Source organism: Chelonia mydas, chromosome 2, assembly GCF_015237465.2.
Source record: "Chelonia mydas isolate rCheMyd1 chromosome 2, rCheMyd1.pri.v2, whole genome shotgun sequence".
Taxonomy (NCBI): domain Eukaryota; kingdom Metazoa; phylum Chordata; order Testudines; family Cheloniidae; genus Chelonia; species Chelonia mydas.
Window position 1 is genome coordinate 15,841,632 of NC_057850.1, and position 21,991 is coordinate 15,863,622.

The 21,991-nt window shown below is 40.9% G+C and overlaps 1 protein-coding gene across 2 annotated transcripts in view; it reads left to right on the top strand.

Annotated features, from left to right (window-relative positions):
• Positions 1–21,991, top strand: part of NDRG1 (N-myc downstream regulated 1) — a 66,584-nt gene that overhangs the window by 11,322 nt on the left and 33,271 nt on the right. Inside the window, exons 2-3 of one of the 2 annotated variants that reach the window (XM_037891980.1) lie at positions 9,590–9,668; positions 12,951–12,986. The exons of the other annotated variant lie outside the window; for it this stretch is intronic. Coding sequence (XP_037747908.1) covers positions 9,606–9,668; positions 12,951–12,986 — 99 coding nt within the window. The 5' untranslated portion in view covers positions 9,590–9,605. The remainder of the gene's footprint in view (positions 1–9,589; positions 9,669–12,950; positions 12,987–21,991) is intronic. 2 annotated transcript variants of the gene reach the window in all.

Sequence of the window (21,991 nt, forward strand, 5' to 3'; positions counted from 1 at the left end):
TGGTTAGTCTCTAAGGTGCCACAAGTACTCCTTTTCTTTTTGTAAATAAACATGAACATTCTATCCCCATATGTCTTTAAGGATTGAATTGGAGTCATTCATCCTCCTGCAGGATGCTTAACCCTTTCTGGTCATGCCTCAGACTCTCTTAAAAAGGCTTCTGTTGTGGGTAGCTTCCAAAAGTGATTACAACAGAAAAGATTGATTGAACTGACTTTTTTTTCTTAATTCTTATATTAGTGTGTAATTTACTTAGCATTTTGTTTTACTCTGATACCTTATCCACATATGATTCTTACCCTGCATTAAGTAGTGGGGGTCATGTTCCTGATTGGTATTAGGTTAAATGTTCTTAAACTTCCTCTTAATTCCTGTTTCTCTAGATGGTACATCTTAGTAATTTTGTGGATAAACACTACTTCTCATATGTGAGCTAAAAAAGTAATGACTGATTCTCTGTGGAGTAGCCACTAGAGAGGGATGTGTTACTTTGCCAGTGGATTGCACAACTGCCAGACAGCAATGAATTATGATTCCTGAACTTTCGCCCTGGCTCTAAGTGTGCTCTATTGGCCAGAACAGGTGGACAGAAGTAGGAGTCTGGGGTACTGTTTGTTAATAATGCTCCAAACTCTTTGGTTGGATAGTCGAATTTTACTGAAAGCTAAGTCAAGTGTGGTGATTTGGCACATGGCAAGGTGTGTGACTCTGCTTATTGATTCCAATTTTGCCAGTAGTGACCATGTGCAACTTCAGATTGATATTTGGCTGCTTGCTAGGGTAGATTTGGGAGGGGGGGGGGTCTGCTTTATAATAAATGGTTATACCCAAAATTAACACCCATCTGTGGAAAAGGCAAGTCTCCACTTCCACATCAGTGCACCTTCCCTCAGCCCAGGGGTTCTCAAACTGGGGTTGGGATCCCTCAGGGGGTCATGAGCTGTCAACCTCCATCCCAAACCCCACTCTGCCTCCAGCATTTATAATGGTGTTAAATATGTTGTGGTTTTTTTTTTAATTTATAAGGGGGTCGCACTCAGACTTCCTATGTGAAAGGAGTCACCAGTAAAAGTTTGAGAGCCACTGCCTCAGGGTAACTTGAAGTGGAGGGTGGACAGGAAAGCAAGCAGTAGGAAGGTTCAGAAAGTTAAGGAGCAAATGTAGAACAACTTCTATTGAACATGTGCAAATGGAAACTTTCAGGAACTAGCTATGCTGAGTTTAGGGTAGAGTTATCATGTGGGGGGGGGGGGGGAGAGAACAAGTTCTCCCATGCTGAATTCCAGGGTCCTGCCTGGAACTCCTGATATGCTTAGCTATTCAAAGCATGTTTAAAAAAATTAATATGGGTAAAACTCAGTATTTCCTCTCTCCACCCATTTTCTTGTCCAATCTGTGATTTCCCAGATTATACCAGTTTCTCTTCTCCCCATCAGGTCCCAGTTTTACCAGACTCCTTGTCCCAATCTATTCCTTTTCCCTCCCCCAGTCTGGCTCTCTTCCCCTTTGCATTTGGACCACATGGTTTCCTCCTTCACACTGCTTGGCTGCTACTGAAATGGCTGAAAGAACAGGAGAGGGGCTCTGTGCTCCTTTTGTCTCTACCTTGGGCTGGGATCATAGATTACAGGGAAAATCCAGCTCACCTCTAGTCCTGGGCTGAAGCATCCTCAATTGTTTTGTGGGGCACATATGCAGTTCATTCGGTACTAAGAGCTGAGAGAGGCTTGAGCATGCTCAATGAGGACTGAATTTTCAGTCATTTTTTTTTAGCAAGTAAAATCTAAGTTTCTACTGAGCATGTGCAAACAACAATTCTTCAAAGACTTATAACTTGGCCAAATTTGTGTGTCCTCCCACCTTCCCCCTCTTCTCTTCTTCCCCCCCCCCCCCACCATGGGCAGCAGAAGGCACATCCCTGACATGCAAGCACCATCTGCCAAATTTAAAGTTTCTAGTCCAGAACACCAGGGTGCTAGAGCTCTCTAAAGGAAAAATCATCAGAATTTAATGTGGGCAAAATACGTTTTAACATGTTTTCCCCCAAAAAAATCTGCCTGAGGGAGACATCCAGCATGGGAAAACTTCAATCCAAATGGTTAACTTGGCAAAGTTATAAGCAACTGAAATCAGTCTTGTAACAGGAAGTGTCAGGTAACCTTAATATGTGGCACTACCAATGTACCCTCTAATTTTTTTACCTCCATGTGCGGAACAAATTTTGTTGTGACCCAATATGGAGGAGATGTGTGTGGGAGGGGATGCAGGGCTGGGGCAGAGTGTTGGGGTGTGGGCACTGGCTGGGGGTGCAGGCTCCAGGATGGGACCAGGGATGAGGGGTTCAGGGTACAGGCTGCCCTGGGGCTGTGGCAGGGAGAGGGAACTCCTCCCAGCCCTCTCCCCTGGCTGCAGCAGCCCTTGATAGCCTGCTGTACTGCCACACAGCTTAGAGGGAACTTGAGGCACTACCCTCTGCACTCATAAGAAGATGGGGACAAACTAAGGGTGCAGACCCAACCTTAATTCTGGCATTTTGTAACTTGAGTGCTTTACTTTGCAACATTAATGTTCCTTCAGTGTAGACTTTGGTATGGCATTTAGAAAATATACTCTATGGAGCAATTCTGAACTGGCAGGGGCATGAACTAGATAACCAAATAGGTCTCTTCCCTCTCTAGCTCCTGTGATTCTATGTATTTGGATTTGGCATACTGTCTCATGAGGGTTGTTCCTTGATAGATTATCTGATTTTTCTTCCCCCCCCCCCCCCCCCCCCCAAGTAGATATAGCTTGGAAATATCAGCCACAGTCAGACCCAAAAAATGAATGGGGAGAGGAACATGCTATGGCACTAGTGAGCTGCAGGGACAATGGCTTGCTTCTGCTGTTTGTCTGTTTGCATTCTATTCTTTGGACAGAGGCTGGCTTTTCTATGCTGTGAGATGCCTAGCACATCTTTAGGTACACAATAAAGAATAGTGGGAAGCCCACTTAATGATATTTTGTGTGTAATGAGTGAAGTTGCAATCTTTAAATGGGGAGGGACCCATACTTTTGAGGAATATCTTTAGTTCTCTCACTTAGCAGAGGGTTTATGTAATTTAAATTTATAAATATTGAGTTTGAGACTCCTTAATGTTTATGTAGTAGAAGTAGGGTGTTTCTCCTGTAATGAAGTCTGTAGTGGCTTACTGCCAGCTTTACAGGTTTTAACCATATATTCTATGTACTGCTGTCAAAATATAGGGCATGAGGCTAAGAGTGAATCCTGTTCTAGAGGAGCTTCCAGTTTAAAGGCATAGCATCTAGTCTCTGCCCTGAAGTGGTTACAGTGGAACAGTACCATGGATAACAGATTATAGTGAAAATCATACAGTTCAGAGGTTAAATCAGGGGTGGGCAAACTACAGCCCAGGGGGGCACATCCAACTCTTCAGATGTTTTTAATCCGGCCCTTGAGCTCCAGCCAGAGAACAGGGTTGGGGTTTTCTGTGCTCTGCATGGCTCCCAGAAGCAGTGGCATGTCCTCCCTCTGGCTCCTAGATGTAGGGGCAGCCAGGGGGCTCAGCATGCTGCCCCAAGCACAACCCCCACAGTTCCCATTGGCTGGGAACTGCAGACAATGGGAGCTGCAGGGGGTGGCGCCTGCAGATGGGGCAGCACCCAGAGCTGCCTGGCCATGCCTCCACATAGGAGCTGGGAGGGGGGACATGCTGCTGCTTCTAGGAGCCACTTGAGGTAAGCACTGCCTGGAGCCTGTATCAATTTCATGAGCATTTGTGGCCCACCATACAATTTCCATACCCAGATGTGGCCCTTGGACCAAAACATTTGCCCACCCCTGGATTAAACAATACCGGACTGGAGAAGAGTCTGGGCAGATTAGCCTCCTACATGCAAGGATGTGATATTTCTGGAAGGCATGATTTCATAGAAGTATACTGTGGCTCAGTATCCTTGCAGAGTTGAATTGGTTTGCAGAAACCCAGTTAAAGATCAGCTTCTGGCTCAATTACAAACAGTAGTCTCATTATGGCAGCTTATGCTGTATGCATAATGTTATTTGGCACAGGACTTGCAGATTGTCAGCTAAGATGTTGGTTTTCCAAATTGACTACCACATTGTATAAATCTTCATTAAAAATATTTTGGCTTTGAAAACAAGATTTTGCTACCATTATACCTTATTTAAAGGACCCATTGATTACTTGAACTGGTGTCTTATTTTTTAAATGAAAACCCTTGCACTATTGCATGGTATTAAACTTAATTGTACCACAACCCTCTTCTGACAACAAAATTACTATCTCTCCATGCGGGGGAAAGGGGCCCAACTTCAGCATCAACCCCAGGTCCCAGCAAGTCTAATGCTGGTCCTGGCAACCCCATTAAAGTGGGGTCATGACCCACTTTGAGGTCCCAACCTACAGTTCAAAAACCACTGGAATAGTGCATGAAATGCTTCTGGAGTAGTTGCCAAAGGGTGACTTCCATTTAGTTATCAAATTTGCAATAAATGAAAATATACTGAAAGGTTTCTCTGTCTAATAATGTTGGCAGAATAACAGTGGTTCACAATTTTTTTTTGTGAATAAATGAGTTTACTGTTATGGAATCATAGTACAGTAGAACCTCCATTACAAACATCCTGGGAATGGAGGTTGTTTGTAACTCTGAACAAAATGTTGTTCGTTCAAAAGCTTTTACAGTGAGACATTGACTTAATACAGCTTTGAAACTTTACTCTGCAGAAGAAAAATGCTGCTTTCCCTTTATTTTTTTGGTAGTTTGGTAGAAAACGGTATTTGTTTTTTTCTCTCTCTCTGTGCTGCTGCCAGCTCCAAATGAGGGGTGTGGCTGATTGGTCAGTTTGTAACTCTGAGGTTCTACTGTATTGCCAAACCCCAATGTTCAGTAACCATTAGGCAGGCCCCAGAAAATCCTGATTGGCTTAAGTAGTGATATTTAAAGATAATATGTAGTTCTTGTTTCTTTGGTTTTAGTTTTTGAAGGTACATTTGGGCCACACTTTGAGTTAAAATTTGAATCTCAAGACTAGTAACCCTTTACTTGAGAATCCTTTTTCAATTATCACTTGACTCTGAGGCTCTAACACTAAATCACAAGAGTTAACACTGGCTGTTTGTTCTCAAGTATTTATTCAGATACCAGTGTAATTGAAAGTAGTCATGAATGGTTTTGCCCCAGAAAACATAGTGAAAGTGTCATTTTTGCCTGTTAAACTTCTACTTGGTTTGGATTTTTTCTATGACATATCTCATTGAAGCAATGATCCTCGTGCATCAACTCTGCTGGGCTGGATATTGTATGCCAATGCCAGACTCTCACCTCCCATACCAAACCTCTACTCTCAGCTCACCTATGGTCAGGGATCACATGGTGGCCAGAGGAAATGCTACAAAGGCAAACAAAGCATATCTCAAGAAAACTGATGTGGACATCACAAGCTGGGAGAAGTAAGCTACCAGCTGACTTCAGTGGTACCACATCCTCCATCAGGCAGTGGCCTGCTTTGAGCAGAAGTACCTTGTCCTTGAAGCTGAAAAGAGAAGGAAGGAACAAGGATTTCTCCCAGCAGGCAGCTGACATGCCAGGAAATGTCTGCACCTGTTGTGGGTGGATCTGATATTCCAGGATGTGACTCCTGAGTCCTCTCAGGACCCATATGTAAATCTGTGGTAGAGAGCATCCTTGAATCTAGGGATTGCTGCCGATGACACCATGATGGGGCCTAAAAACATGAATGAGATTCCCCACCTTTTCTGTTGGAACCCCCATTGTAATGGATGAACAGGTTTCCTTTCCTGTTCCCCTTGTCTTGCCATAAACTAATCTGATTCTGCTCCTGCAAGTTGGCAATCGCTGATTGTATGATCAGTTTTGAGAAGATTCTGTTCCAGTATTTAAGGTGCATGAAGCCTTTAATTCTCCTCGTAATCATGTGTAAGCCTTTTGAAATTTAATCCTTTAACTTGGCTGGAATTGCATCTAATAACCAGGTTCAAGTTTGTGGGAGCCTACTGCTGAATGTTGCAAGGATGTTCAATTAATATAGACCCAAAAGCTGAACTAGTGAAGTGAAATGAGAACCTTGGTTTTGTTTTTTCCCCCCAGTGCTGGCAACTTTACACAAATGCTTGCAAATATAGATGAACTTTGTGTATTGAGCACTTGTGCAAGAGCAAACTATTTTGATCCAGGAAATTTATGCTGTTAAATCAGCTACAAGCTACAGTGTAGTATTAGAAGGCAACACAAAGCACCTATTTAAACATAATGAAACTTGCAGTGAACATGTGCAAAACCATTTCACCCAAGCCACTTTCTCTTCAGACAATAAATTGGCTCAGTGAAGTCAGATACTGTTTGTGCTTCAGTCTTTAAACCAGTGGAACAATATTATGCCAATTATATTAGGAATATTGGCTTTTGTAGAGAATCTTTCAAGTGCTCTTAATTGATAAAATGAAAACCTACTAAATCGGAAATACCTGGTCTGATGCAAAGTATGCTTTGAAGATCCAGTAGATTTCCAGAGATCAAATACACCTGGTTACACACACACACACACACAGCTTTTTCTTTTCAGATCTTCACAGAAGTAGTGGAGAAGCATGTTGGTCAGCACTTCCTAGCTTTAGTTTTTTACAAAAATCATGTAACAACTTTGAACTATTGCAAAAACAATTTTGATGCCATAAGATATCTAAGGTATTCTTTCTGGCATGGCTTTTTAAATCCTTTTTTGTGGTCTAACCTCCTGGAGACCTAAACCATTCCATGCAAAAAAACTTATGGGTATTTCCACCACAAAAATAAAAGTTGTAGTGTGGTTCCCACCTAATAATGCTGGGGAAAAATGCAGTCTGACCTTTCACAATCCTTCATGAAGACATGCTTGCATTACTTTTATGAACATGAATTGAAACTAATGGATTAGTAGCAAAGCATGACACTTTTGTTTTTTACATTCTTCAGTCCCATATTGTAGAATTCAGTGAAAAGTTAACTTTATTTCACAGTATCCCAGTTTTAGCGAGGTGTGGTTTTTTCTTTTTTGGGGGCTATTAGACCATTGAGAAATATCTTAATGAAAAAGCTGCAGCTTTTTCATCTCTAGCTTTTAATAGTGCATTTACTGTGAACAGTAGCTTACTATGTATTGATTGCATAGATTTCTATTCTCACGGTTGCCTAATATTTTTCCCCTACAAGCAACTGCAAATGAAGGCAGCTGACACTTCTGACTTTTTTTTAGATGAATTTTTTTATTCCTAGTCTCTACCTTTAGTTGAAACTCTTCTGGAAACATTAAGCAAAAATGGTAAATCCATTTCAGAGAACAAGATTGGATGGAAATTAGTCATGCTAGTAATTTTTTTTGGTCTGACCACTTTGAATAGCTTTAGTACTTGGTTTCAACTCACTGTCATAAACATGCCCAGGCTGTTTCCCTTTCATCATGTTTATCTTTTATTCCTCTGCACTTTTACACCCAGAACGTAACACACTTTGTAGCAGGAGCTTTCCATGCAGCCTTCCTCCTTAGTGCAATTGCGCTTTTGCTTTCTGTTTCTTCTAATTATATCCTCCCAATTATATCCTTAGCCCCAGTAATTACCACCCAGGTGCTCATAATTAAGGCTACATTTTAGTCACAGGTATTTTTAGTACAAGTCATGGGCAGTGAACAAAAATTCATGGCCCATGACTTATACTATATACCCATGACTAAAACGTGTGTTGGGGAGGAGGTGCAGCAGGCTCCCTACCTGGTTCTCCCCCCCCCCCCACACCCCCTTGCAGCAGTTTGGGTGTGGGGAGGGGCAGGGGGTATCGGACAAGGTGAGGTGGGCTCTGGTAGCACTTACCTGGGGGGCTCCCCAGAAGCAGCAATGGTTCCTGGCCAATGGGAGCTGCAAAGCCATTGCTCTGGCAGGGGCAGTGCATAGAGCTGCTTGGTCACACCTCCGCCTAGGAGCTGAGTGAGGGGGATGTCCACTTCCAGGGAGCCCCCCAGGTAAGCACCCCTCTCACACCAAAACTCTGCTCCTGCTGGGCAGGTGGGGGTGCAGCGATCCAGTGCGACTGGCTCGGGTTGCCTGAGCTGCCCCTGAGCCAGGCACCCCAACTGCTGTAGAAGTCAGAGGTCATAAAGCACAGAATCTGACTTCAGTGACCTCCATGACAAACCCACAGCCTTAACCATAATCCCTGAATAGAAAATGGTTAACTGCCTCCAGCTGGGCCTGCGGTCGTCATTCTGCAAAAATGTCTGATCAGGGTGTCTCTGCTGGCACTTAATCATACTTGGATTGAAAGCCCCTTAGTGGGACGCTACTTAGTCTGCCCCTACCCTATCTGCTGGTGCTACTGCAATACAAATGATCACGGATTGGGAATTTGGAGCAGTAAATTTGGAACTGAAATTTGACAGAGGGATAGCTTTGGGAATATTACTGTCCCCTATGAAAAGTCATCCAAATTGGATGAATTATAATTCAGATTCCTAAATCCTGGAAATTGGCTGTGCCGTTGCACAGCCAAACTTGTTCAACGCTTGTTCCTTAGTTTTCTGGAAATCCTGTCACCGCTGTTTAGGCTCAAGCTTTAAACTGCCTGCACCAGCCTATTTTCCCACATCAAAAACATACCATCTTAGATGTACTAGTCTGGGAACCAGATGACTTGAGTTCAGACTGCACCTCTACCACTGTCATGTTAATATTGCTGTGCACTTCTCTGTCCATGTTATTGAGCACAAGGTCATCTCTGGCAGAGCCAAGGTATCCAGTAGAATAAATCCAGAATCCTATCCACTTAGCCACACTAACTTTCAGACTGAATGTGCCAAATGCATATCCTTCGCTATGAGGTCTCCTACTTCTGCACTTAGATTACATTCCCTTCCCAGAACCAGGAACAGAATGCAAGTATCTGGATTCCCACCTTTCTTCTGCTGTCTGTCAAGCAAATAGCAGGGTGTGTTACATCCCTCTTGTGGCTGTCCACATGGAGGAAATCAAGTTTACATTTGCTACTGGTTATTCTGTTAGCTGAAGTGGTAGAGGTCTGTGCTGTGAATCTGTCCAAGATTCAAACTAATGAGCAGGATGGCTTATACATGTACTTGAATTTGTTCCCCCCACTTCCATAAATATAGAAAACTACATGGGGAAAGCCTGCTTTGAAAAAATACTAGGGTTACAAAAATCAAATATTCCAATTAGGACATATCAGAAGTAAGTACCCCTACAACCTTGATTATGTAACCTTTATTCTGACTCCTTGTGCATACATTTTGATACACCCTTGAGTGACATGAACACATCATATCTTTTGCTATAGAATCCCTGCCTCACTTCTGTGCAGTGTTAATTGATTTTGTAACCTTCATATTCTAACGGGTGTGGGTGGGGGAGAAAGTGTGTGTATGTATACTTCCCAGCAGATTCACAATCTTCGATCTGAAACTCTGGGAAGTGGTCTCTATTTTTTCCTTCTCGTTTAAAATGCTTTGGTATAAAATAAAAACATAAATATTCTGAAGCTTTCTTGATCTTTGCAGATATCTGCTACTAACCATGTCGACGGAGCTCCAGGATGCTCACCTCTCAGAGGTGAAACCTCTGGTAGAGAAAGATGAGGTAATTTTAACTAAATAGTTACATTTTGTAATTTGGGATTAGCTTGAACTGCATATTTTTCTTCATATGAAAAACTGTAAAATTCTTACTCTGGTCATAAAGACAAATGCTAGGTATGTGGAAACACTGGGGGCTGATCTTGCTGTGTCTGAAAATCAGAATAGGACTGGGCCTTGTTATCTAGTCCTCTAATTCAAAAACAAACTTGTACATGAATCCTTTTTTCTCACCCCTGCCTCCTTCATCTGTGTAAATAAAACTTAATACAGGTCATAATATGACACGGCACAAGGAAGGTTGTCCTGTTCTAGTCCTCTTTCAACCATTCCTCCTGCTTAGGGCTGGTCTGCATAATTTTTATGCCACTTTTATCAGTTTAGAAACTGATAATTACACTGGTGCAATCATCTAATTTGGATGCAGTTTTATATATTTTATATAGATTTATTGAAACTTACAGAAAAGCTGTACTGATAGAAGCACTTTAAAACAGCACAAAAACTTTGTAAACACACCCTTACTGTTTCTACTTTAATGTTAGTCGTCTTCCCCCATGTATTGGAGTGTTTGTGGGTTTTTTAAAACTTTTTTTTGTCCACAGCATTCAAGTTCAATGGCCATCCTAATCATGAATAGCACTAACAGTCTGTGTGCTTCTGTGGATCTGGTTCCACATTCTAATAAATAGTCTAGACCACCTGTACACTTGGATGGAAAGCACCGCTATCCCTAGAACATCTCATCCCAATGATCCATAAAGCAGCGCCAATGTCTCAAAAGATGTAGGCCAGATTGCTCTGTTAATCTGCAATTCTAGGCAAATTTTGCCTTCTCTTTTTCTGAGTGGAAAGTTGCTGTAATGGGAATACATTCTTAGCAAATAATTCGCTATTGCCTATGAATGGATCCCTCAGATTTGCCCTTCTTAATCTTGTTAACATGTGGCTGTAATTCCTGGCAACAGTAAATCTTAGACATCTTTCTGCACTGTTTCCCATGCTAAACTCTTAATTCCTAGATTTGTAACTTTCATCCACTGACCTTCATTAAGATTACACACTCCAAAACTTTGGAAATCCACTCACAAACCATTTTGTTTCAGTTGTGCTAAAATAGTTCTCTGTTCCTCTTACCCAGATTCCAAATTGTTTTCATATAAACATTGTTGGCAATAAAAACAGGAAATCTCTTCAGAAACAAAGATCGTCTTTTCATGTGAATATCACCTGGAATTTAAAATAAGAGGAGAAGCACTGATCTTAAGCGTGTCATCACTGAAGATTCCTCTTAAACATGTTTTATTTCTAAAAGATGTTGACATCTCTAACAATACACTGCAGAACTCTCTGGATCTCTCAGAATCATAGAATATCAGGGTTGGAAGGGACCTCAGAAGATCATCTAGTCCAACCTCCTGCTCAAAGCAGGAACAATCCCAAATTTTTGCCCCAGATCCCTAAATGGCCCCCTCAAGGATTGAACTCACAACCCTGGGTTTAGCAGGTCAATGCTCAAACCACTGAGCTACCCCTCCCCCCATGGGCAGATAAAAAATTGGTCTTATTGAGTAAAAGAAGAATATATACATGTTCTGACCCAAGATGCTACCTTAGTTCTAAACACACAAGCAGTCTAAGTAGCACACAGTCTCTCTGGATGCATATTATTTTCCTGCTTTCCAGCTCTAGAGTACCACAAAACCCTGTGGTGAATAAGCAAAATAGCTATGCTTTCTACCCTTAACATTTCCAGAGCTGTCTGACCTGTTCCTATGTATAACATTGTTCCTGGTTATAACCTAACCAAACCCATTCCTACAAGATAGGATTTTTATTTATTTTTAACAGGACCAGCTCTTGGAGGTTTCAGAAACTTCTCAACCTGAAACACTAATGCTTTTTGGAGTTACAAACTTTACATTATATGATATCTTACTGCACAATGAGAGAGTGCCTAGCTACCAATATAAATAGCTTGGTTCTGTAGCCCTCTTGTAATCCAGACTCAGACTTCTGATAAAGCAATCATTCCATTGAGGCCTCGCTTGTGTTTCTAATTGATAGTTATTTATCATGATGCCATTGGTAAAGACCAAAATGTTAGTCACTAAAGTATCCTGGTTTAGTCTTCTAGGGCCTCATTGCCTCCAGGGGGTGGGGGGGGTGTCTGGTTTTTTTGCATGTATATTTCTCCTTTCAGCCCTTTCCCTAGCGTAGCTTGATGAATATGGAGTTCTAGGGTCCTGCTGCTCTTATCCATATTGTCCTCAGCCACCATATCAAAACTTTCTCCTTCCTAGTTAAGTTCTGTTCTTAAAATATATGCAGCTAATATGTCTACATTCTTTATTTTATTGCACGTAGAAATATTTAAGGTGGCGTACATTTAGCTCTTTATTGTCTTAAGGAGGTTATAAAGCCTCTTGGCTTGCAGGTAGAGGAGTGGTACCATATGCCTACTTTGTGTTGGGCAGCCTTTAATGGCTTGTTTAGTGTTGATGGCTAACCATAAGGTAAATACCAGGGTTAAGCATCACAATCCTTGTCTGTAAAAAGAAAAGGAGTACTTGTGGCACCTTAGACTAACCAATTTATTTGAGCATGAGCTTTCGTGAGCTACAGCTCACTTCATCCGATGCTTGTCTGTGTAAGGCAGGAGAGATTTAACCCTCAGAATAAACAAGTAGTCTCATTGACTGACTTAAGTGGAAATTCACATAAATGAGTAACAGCTGCATGAATGAACTGTGAAACATTAGCGCATGTTCAAACAGAGGTTCTCAACCTTTCTTCTTTCTGAGGCCTCCCTGCTTGATGACCCCACAAAAACCTGCGTGCAGTCCCTAAGGGGCCTCGCATTCTAATATAATGTAACTTTCCAGTGTAGGGGAGCCTTAAAAGAGTGCTGTCTAGCTGCTAGAACAAGGAATGGGAGTTAAAATTCTTGGATTCTATTCAGTTCTGACTTGTTCATTGACTTAATTCATTACTTTAGGTTAATCATTAGCTTCTCTGTACTTCACTATACATGCTATAAATTAAGCAAGTATATCTGTCGAAGCATAACTAGTGTCTGTAAAATACTTGGGGCTAAGTTGTTCACTTGCTGAGTAAAACTCCCATTGAAGGTAATGGAAGTCTTACTGTATTTTGGTGGGGGAGGGAGTGGCTATAGAATTTGGTCTTTTGTAAATTTGGGAGCTTCACTAAGTGTATATACTTGGACTAATTTTGCAGCTGCAATGCATATCTGCATTAATATGTTACAAATCTCTCTTCACAGGGAATCACTCGCCTTCTTCAAGATTTTGATGTTCAGGCAAGTAAACACTTTTTTCCACTCTCCCATTTGGTAAACCAATTTATGCAAAATCTGATCAAAAGTGTGACTTATTCAAAAACAATGTAATTGCAAAGCATGAAGCTGAATAGTATCAATTATTTCATAACATTGTAAAGAGGACTATCAGAAGAGGTCTTCAGAAACTGGTTCTGAGGAAGTTTCCACTTAAAGAGGGGGAAAAAGCATTGCAAGTAGTTTTATTTTGCTAATGAGGATGTGACTGGCTGCCTGGATGAAGGTGAAATCAATTGTTCTAAATATTTTCTTATTGGCAGGTAGGTCTTGTGTGCCTTATATAGTGTCTAGTTTCCAAGAGATTCTTGGAGCATGTTGAGCAGTGGAAAGCAGTTAATGTCTGCACTTTACTTGCAGTTTTTTTTCCAGAAAAGTCCATTGTCTGCAGTTTTAAACTTGTGAATTGTCCACGTCCAGATCAGAGTGATGTCTTTCCCGTTAGCCACACTTGTCTTTGAAGGCCTAGTAGACTTCCCAAATTCTTCAGTTTCTTTACTTGAAGTTTTTGGTGGCTCTTGTTTTTAGTAGTACCCTCTTTAGTCAAAGATGGTTGATCAGGTTAATCTAAACAAATGTCTAGAAACACTGTTGCTTGTTCTTTCCATGTTGCCTGTGTTTACATCTTTGCCAGTTCATGTAACTTTGAAACAATGGAAAATGTGAACATTAAAATATTTTTCCATTTATCTCTCACTTGACTCAAATGGGTGTTTTTTCTGAGTAAGGACTGTAAGATTGTTCCTCTGTTCATACATCAGAATTTGCCAGAGCCCATAGACCATGTAAAAACTCCACCCTTTTGGTGGGGGACCTTAACTTATCATTCTTGTCCAAGGGATGCAGGGAGGCAGTTTCTCCATGAAATGAGAGCTGCATTAAATACAGTATCAGACTTCTGCTGATGAAGTTTGGGGAAGTAGATACTGGAAAGACATACTGGATTTCGCAACTTTATACTGTATCTGCTGTGCAATTTTGCTATGAAAATACAGCACTTAATAAACTAAGCAATTTTTTTTCTTGGAAACCAGAATCCAAAACCCTCAAGTGCATCTTCTCATGTGGGCTTGTTCCTGTGTTTTATTTACAGTAAATATCTGTTTTATAGCACCTATTCAAGTAAATCCTTTTTCTATCTTTGTGAATTTTGGCATTCTACCCTAAATCTAGCTAACTACATATAGCAAAGAATTGTTGCAAAAGCAGGCTTTTTTTAAGCAGCACATGGAAGATTTCGGTTTGGGTCCAGATTGATCAATTGTTCCAAATTAATCTGAATCCCAGATTAAGTTTGCTAACTGGAGTATTGCAATATTTTGGTTAAATATGACTAGAAATGACCTTTTGTGTCCTGTCTCTATTCTGACTACTTTAATTTCAAATTTACTTTGATTTATAAATCATGCAGAGTCTTAACTGCAAGAATGAAACCAAAAATAAAAATTCAGATATCTAACAGCCACTAATCCAGACCAACAGGTTTTTTGTCCTGAATGTTTAGCCGACAATAACTTTGTGTAAACTCCTGCTCTATGATCTTTCTTTTAGCTTACAAGACAGCTGCCATCTTTAGTAGCAATTATATATTTTTCTTGAAACACAATAGTCTAGTATGTTGAATTGCTACTGGTGATAAGGAAGAGCACCAGAGGTGAAAATGAACCAGTACAGGCTGGTACAGTGTACCAGTACCAGCCTGTAGGCAGCCCACACTTTAACATCGCTTCCCCCCCTCCCCACTGACCAGGGAGGCAAAAGGGCAACTGCCCTGGGGTCGGTGATTTAAAAGGGCCTGGGGCTTTCAGCCACTGTCACTGCTACCACAGCAGCAGCCAGAGCCCTGGGTCCTTTAAAATCGCCTCTGGAGCCGCAGACAGCATAGATGGGCTGGCTGGGGACACTGACCCCAGTCCCACACTAGTAAGAATTTATTACTTTCACCCCTGAAGAACATACATGTGCTGCTAATTAGGGTACCTAAAACTATGCATTTAAATAGGTAGCTTGATTTTTTTTTTTTTTTTTCCCCCCCCAGAGGTGCTGAGCACCCACAAGTCAAGTGTTAATGGGAGCTAAGATCACCTCGGGGGGGGGGGGGGAAATCAGCTTATTTCATGCCTAAATATGGATTAGGATGCCTACCTTTAGATTCAGAAATGTTGTTCAAAATCTCATGGGGCTATCTAAAATATTTGTAAATTAGTTACTTTATTTCTTCCAGTTAATGAAAACTTCAACCTTTTTTCTTTCTTAAACCCCCAACATGCTGTAAAAACACCATGGCCCACCTGTGCCACAACTGTTTTTTCTGCATATAAAAGCCAGGGGTAGCAAGCAGGGCAATTGCCTGGGGCCCTGTGCCTCAGGGCACCCTGTGGAGCCAAGTTGCTCAGGCATCTGCTTCAGCCCTGGGTGGCAGGGCTCAGGGCCCTGGGCTTCAGTCCTGCACAGTAGGGCTTAGGCTTTCTGCCCTGGGCCCCAGCAGGTCTAACAATGGTTCTGTTTGGTGGACCCCCTGAAATCTGCTTGTGGTCCTCCGGGGGCTCCCCAACCCCTGGTTGAGAACCACTGCTATAGACTGCATCTGCAATGACATTTGAATTTCAGGAGACATTTTTTAGCTGGTAATTCAATTTTGAGATTAGGAACTAGTCAGTCTGTTTTTATATACCCACCTGAACTGTAAGATTTGGGAGAGAAATAGACTGATAGTGGGAAATTATGACTGTCAAACCTATAGCAAAACAGTCCCTATCCTGAAGAGTTTATAATCTAATACAAATATATATGGCTGATACCTCCACTCTGTGGAAGCTTTCCACTAAAGAGTATAATAAAAACAAGGGAAAAGTTGGTGACACAATTAACTCCTAAATTTTCTCCTGTGTGGCTCAGACATGCCAAACCCATGGGAGGGGGAATGCAGAAATTGGGCTTGGTTTTTGACTTAATTAGCTTGTGAGTTGCTTGTTGCCTAGTTTTTGACTTGTAGCTTGTTGCTTTCCACACTTTCTTCCCCCCCCCCCCAATCAGCCACAGGCAAGCAGGGGAAGGGAGGGAGAGTCAGGGTGCACAGTGGGCCCAACACAACAGTCCCAGGCTGCACACCAGAGGGATCTAATCACATAGTGTTGGGGTTCTTAGGGAGTGGCTTGTTTTGGTCTTGTTTTGAAATGGGATACCTTGATTTTTTTGGCTTATTGTGAAAGTTGGGGTGTGTATTTACCACATGCAAGTTGGCAACTGTGGTCTGGATATGTTGGCCAGTATTAGTGGGTACTTTACTTAGGTTTTGGAGTTATCCCTTGGAATTGTTAGACATCATAATTCATGAGCACTGGAAATTCTAGAGGTGAGCTGTTTTAACACCAATTTATGCTATACTGATGCAGAATGGAGCATAAACTTTTTGGTTTTGCATCATAAATTTAAGGCCTGGTCTAAACTACAGGGTTAGGTCAAATTTAGCTGCATTAGGTTGATTTTAAAAATGACTGCGTCCACACAACCAACCCTGTTCCGTCAACCTAAAGGGCTCTTAAAATCAACATCTGTACTCCTCCCCAATGAGGGGAGTAGTGCTAAAATCGACCTTGCTGGGTTGAATTTGGGGTAGTGTGGGTACATATTGATTGGCTTCCAGGAGCTATCCCAGAGTGCTCCATTGTAACCACTCTGGATAGCACTTACAACTCCGATGCACTAGCCAGGTACACAAGAAAAGCCCCGGGAATCTTTGAATTTCATTTCCTGTTTGGTCAGTGTGGCGAGCTCGGCAGCACAGGTAACCATGGAGTCCCAGAATCGCAAACTAGCTCCAGCGTGGACCAAAAGGGAGACACTGGACCTGATTGCTGTATGGGGAGAAGAATCTGTGCAGGCAGAACTCCGATTTGGGTTATTGCTGACTTATTTTATAGAAGTCAATTCTTAGAATTCAGTTTTATACGGTCGATTGCATATGTCCACACTAAGTGCATTAAGTCAGTGGAGTGCATCCTCACTACTGTGGCTAGCATTGACTTACAGAGCAGTGCACTGTGGGTAGCTCCATGCTTGCCGTGGTATGGCATCTGCACAGAGAAAAGGCACAAAACGATTGTCTGACGTTGCTTTCATGGAGGAAGGGGCAACTGACGACATGGACCAAAAACCACCTGCGACAATGTTTTTGCGCCATTAGGCATTGGGAGCTTAACCCAGAATTCTAATGGGTGGTGGAGACTGTGGGATAGCTACCCACAGTGCACCGTTCTGTAAATCAGTGCTAGTCACGGTAGTGAGGACACACTCCACCGACTTAATGCGCTTAGTGTGGATATATGCAATCAACTGTATAAAATCATTTTCTAAAAATCAACTTCTAGAAGATCAACCTAATTTCATAGTGTAGACATAATCCTAAGCAGGTAAGGGTTGGTAGACATTGGTCATAATTATTTTCCTAATTATGATCACACTTCAAAAGTGGGTTGTCAGCCATAAAACTTTTTATTTACCAGATAACTGAAGGCAACTGTTTCTGCTGCACTATAGTTGTAGGTGGCAGAGATGAGTTTTTTAATCATTTTTTAAAAATCCATGGCTATTGGCCATCATTGTTCACTGTCCCCCTACTACTTTGTGTCTTTCTTACAAAAAGAGCCATGTCATAAAATTAACAAGAAGAGCTTATCTTTTTTTCAGTACTATAGGGGCACATTCCCAGCTGGTGCAAATAGTCATAGCTGCAGTGATCAGCCCCATTGCTGTGTTCTCGCAAATGGATGTGTGAGAGGAGATAATGTTTCAACATAACCCATCTGCTAATTACAGTGTGAACAATCACGGGCCAGAACTAAACTAGAGTGCCTGCAGTAAGGTACCAAAATGTCATCTAGAGACAGTGGTAATACAGAGTGTTATAAATGGCCTGACACTGAGTAACTACAATTGCTATGGAAGACAGTGGTGCTGAGCACCACTGAAATCGCTGTTTAAGGTGCCCAACTCCATCCTCCTGGAGCAGGGAGATTTTTGACCACTAAACTGAAAATTATCCATTTAAATTTAGGCCCCATGTTTAAACTGACCAAGCTTTTACACAGAACTAAACATAGGTAAAATGTGGTGACTGTCTTTTTAAAAAAAAAAATAAAAATCCATGAACAGTTTTAGACCAACATTACCCTGCAATTAGAGAACCAAACATTGCGTGCTAAATTAGAAGTAAAAATGCTTTGTACATCCTAAAAAATCAAGAGAAATAGAACATAAACAGTAGTTAGTAACTGGGATTTTAAATTTTCACTTTCAATCATCCAAGAAGTTATAAGTAATGTGGATTTAAAACAAGCCTAAAGGGGGAATACTGTTTGCACAAGTTTAGGTTAATATATTTAAAAAGCTGCTTCCCTAGAACTTCTTGAAGGAGGGAGACTGTGTGTGGAATGAAGTAATGGTACACTTTAAATAAAAGCACTTGAAGAGAATAGGGGATTAAGGATAAGCTTTTTAGCTTTCAAATAGTGTTGATGTAGCACTAGTTTGAGTTGAAACACAAAATATTTGGCTTCAAGCAAGATGCCTACTTAACTTTTTTATTTTTAGTGTCCACAATGCTCTGAGCATATATCCCATAATTTAAAAACTGTGAACATATCCAGCTTAACCCCCTTCCTCAGCAGCCTAAGGCTATGGCTACACTACAAGGCTTTTAGTGGCACAGCTGTGCCACCACAACCATACCACTAAAAGGCATGCAGTGTGGCTACTGCTTGTCAGCAGGAGAGCTCTCTCCTGCTGACAGAGCTGTTCACACTCGAGCCTTTCTTTGGTAAAAACTTTTGTCGTTCGGGGGTGGTGGGTTTTTTGTTTAACACCCCAAATGACACAATTTTGCCAATGAAGTGCCAGTGTAGACAAAGCCTTAGAGGAAATAAATGGGCTTCTCTGCATGCTAGCAATGTACAAATTGCTTCACTCCTCTAACCTTATGACTACACAACAGTGTCATTTGATGACCAAAGTCTATTTTAAAATGGATAAACTCTTTTCAGACTAAGATGTCTTCTCTCAAATTGCATTATATAGAACATTACCATAACTGGTGTGAGGTGTTTTTTTTGTTTATAGGACACTCAGTAGGGATGTGCCTCTTTTAAAAGCTAGAGCTATAAGACCAGATGGCACATTTGTCTTTATCCTTCTATCGGATTAGTGTACCTTGGATTTTTTTCCAAGACTGTTTTAATACAAATTGGTCAGTGAAGAGCCTCTTAATATAACATTGACATTGATTGGGATGTGCTGCCATCTGTTTTTGGTGCTTTACATTTTAAAACACTCATCCCACACATCGCATGGACAGATCTCTGGATTGCTAAGGATCAGTGGAGATGTGAAGTAGTTAGCTTTATATAAAGGAAACTGGTTTGATTTGGCCAGGTATAAGAATTTCTGGAATTCTTAATTAAACTCTTGTGGGGAAAATAGCTTAAGTCAGTTACAAATCTATACCATGGTCTCCTAATAAAGACTGAAGAATTACACCTCTTCTTTAAAAGAGCAGTCTTATTCACATCAACCATTTGAATTTTGTCTCCCTATCCTACATGTGATTCAACCAAAAATAGTTTGATGCTGGGGGTTGAAGTTGAGACAAACTTTAGATTGGGTAAATTGGAATAGTGAAGGGTCAGTGGGTTGCATAGGTTAAATGTCAATACCTTTGTCTAGCTGAAGTCTAAAGATCTTTAAGTACTTTTTTCATTTCATCCATTTGATGGAAAGTCTAAATGTAGACTTCTATAAAAGAGGGGAGTTTTGTTCTTTCCAGTGGCAACCACTAAACTGGAGAGAGTTTACAGCAGCTACCATGCAGTCATATCCCATACCAGTTATCTCTCTAGCTAGAATAAAAAATTGTATGATATGTGAGCTTGTACTAAATCCATAAATACTGTAGTTCATGCCTTGTTTAGAAAATAAGGCATATAAGTGCAAAATAAGTGTCTGCATGTGTAACAAAAAAGTAGCCCTTCTGATCATTCCTGTTGGAAGAAAGTACTATTTTAAAGTCATTGTCTTGAAATTCTTACTAGAAGCTTCTTCAAAGACACATTTTTCTGAAAAGTACTGAATCTAATTTTACCCTGGGGGGGGGGGAAGTAGACTTTGAGATTAAAAGCTTTGAATTTTCTTGTATCTGAAATAGTTTAGTTTGGAGTTTTGCTTGTACCAGGGTGTATGACATTTTAACAAGAGCTGCATCCAAAATTAATTATTTGACTTATGTGTATTAAGTATGTGGAGGGTTCCCCCCTCAGAATAGGTAGGGGGTGTGTGTGTGTGTTGCATTATGTACAGTGGAGAGTTACATTTTCACCTTTTTGGTAGTTGTCTGAACTGAATTGAATAGGTATTTCTTCTGGTCAAACCTGACTCAAATCCTATTTAAGAATGACATCCTCCTAAATTAATTTGTTTTGGTTTTCTGTATGGAGCTTCACAGGAGCTGTGAGCTTATGCAGAATAGCAGCTTGTTTATGTAACCCGGTTTTCTACAGAGTCAAACTCAAACCTGCTGCTTGTTTCTGCCTAGTGACTTGTTGGATTTATATCACACTGCTGTGTCTAAAAATGGTGCTGGATGTGGAAGATACTACTTATCTAATAAATAATGCAGTAAGTATTGAGATCTGGGGTGTGTAAAAAGACTTTTGAGACTGAACATTAGAGTGACATTAGAAAACACTTTCTCACCTATGTTCAAACTCACTTGATGTTTGTTGGTCTTGCATTTTTGGTGCATAAACCAAAAATGTGTATAAATGACTAAAGAAACTTGAGTAGAATTTACAAATTCTAAGCATTTACTTTCAGCATTAGATGTTGAAGGTGTACTGTGTATTTAATAATATTACTGAGTTGTGAATTACATTAAAGGTGAAGGTTTTTGTTTGTGTGTTTGACCCTATTTACAAGTATTAGGTATTCTGGCTTTATACTGTAAAGGTGTTTGTTTGGATGTAGATGTATATTCGTTCCTCTGTGCAGTCCTTTATTTAATTTTGAGAAACAAAGCTACCCTGAAAGTATGCCTTAAGGCAAAACTCTTTTTTTTTTTTTTTTTAAGGGGGTGGGGGGGTCAAGTAAAGCATGCCTGGAGGTGGCTAGGACTAAGGTTCTACTAAGCACTGTTGCTCTTACCCGAATTTCATTGCTTGGCTAGTCACTCATTACACTTGAGCATAATCTTTTGTAGTTCAGCTTTCTTTGTTTTTATTTCAACTATCTTTTAGTACTGATTTTCACAGAAGCATAAAAATGTAGGGCTGGCCAGGACATTGAAGTAATCAAATCCAGCCTCCTGTGCTGAGGCAGGACCAAGTAAACCTAGACCATCCTTGCAGGTGTTTGTCTAACCTGGTCTTAAAAACCTCCAATGATGGGGATTCCACAAATTCCCTTGGAAGTCTATTCCAGAATTTAACTACCCTTACTGCAGATTAAGCTCCTTACTTCTGGTTTTAACTCAGTGGAGATGGAGAACCTTCAATCATAGTCCTCTTGATAACAGCCCTTAACATATTTGAAGACTATCAGGTCCCCTTACAGCTGCTTTTTTCCCCCAAGACTAAACATGAAGAGTTTAACCTTTCCTCATAGATCAGGTTTTCTAAACCTTTCATCATTTTTGTTGCTCTTCTCTGGATTCTCTTCAGTTTGCCCACATCTTAAAGGGTAGCACCCAGAACTGGATACTATTCCAGCTGAGGGCTCACCAGTGCTAAGCAGAGTGGGACAATTACCACCTGTCTTACACCACGCTTCTGTTAGTAGATCTCAGAATACTAGCCCTTTTCCACAACTGCATCACATTGCTGACTCATAATCAATTTGTGATCCATTATAGTCCCAGATCCTTTAACAGTACTACCGCTTAGCTAGTTATCCCCATTTTGTAGTTGTACATTTGATTTCCC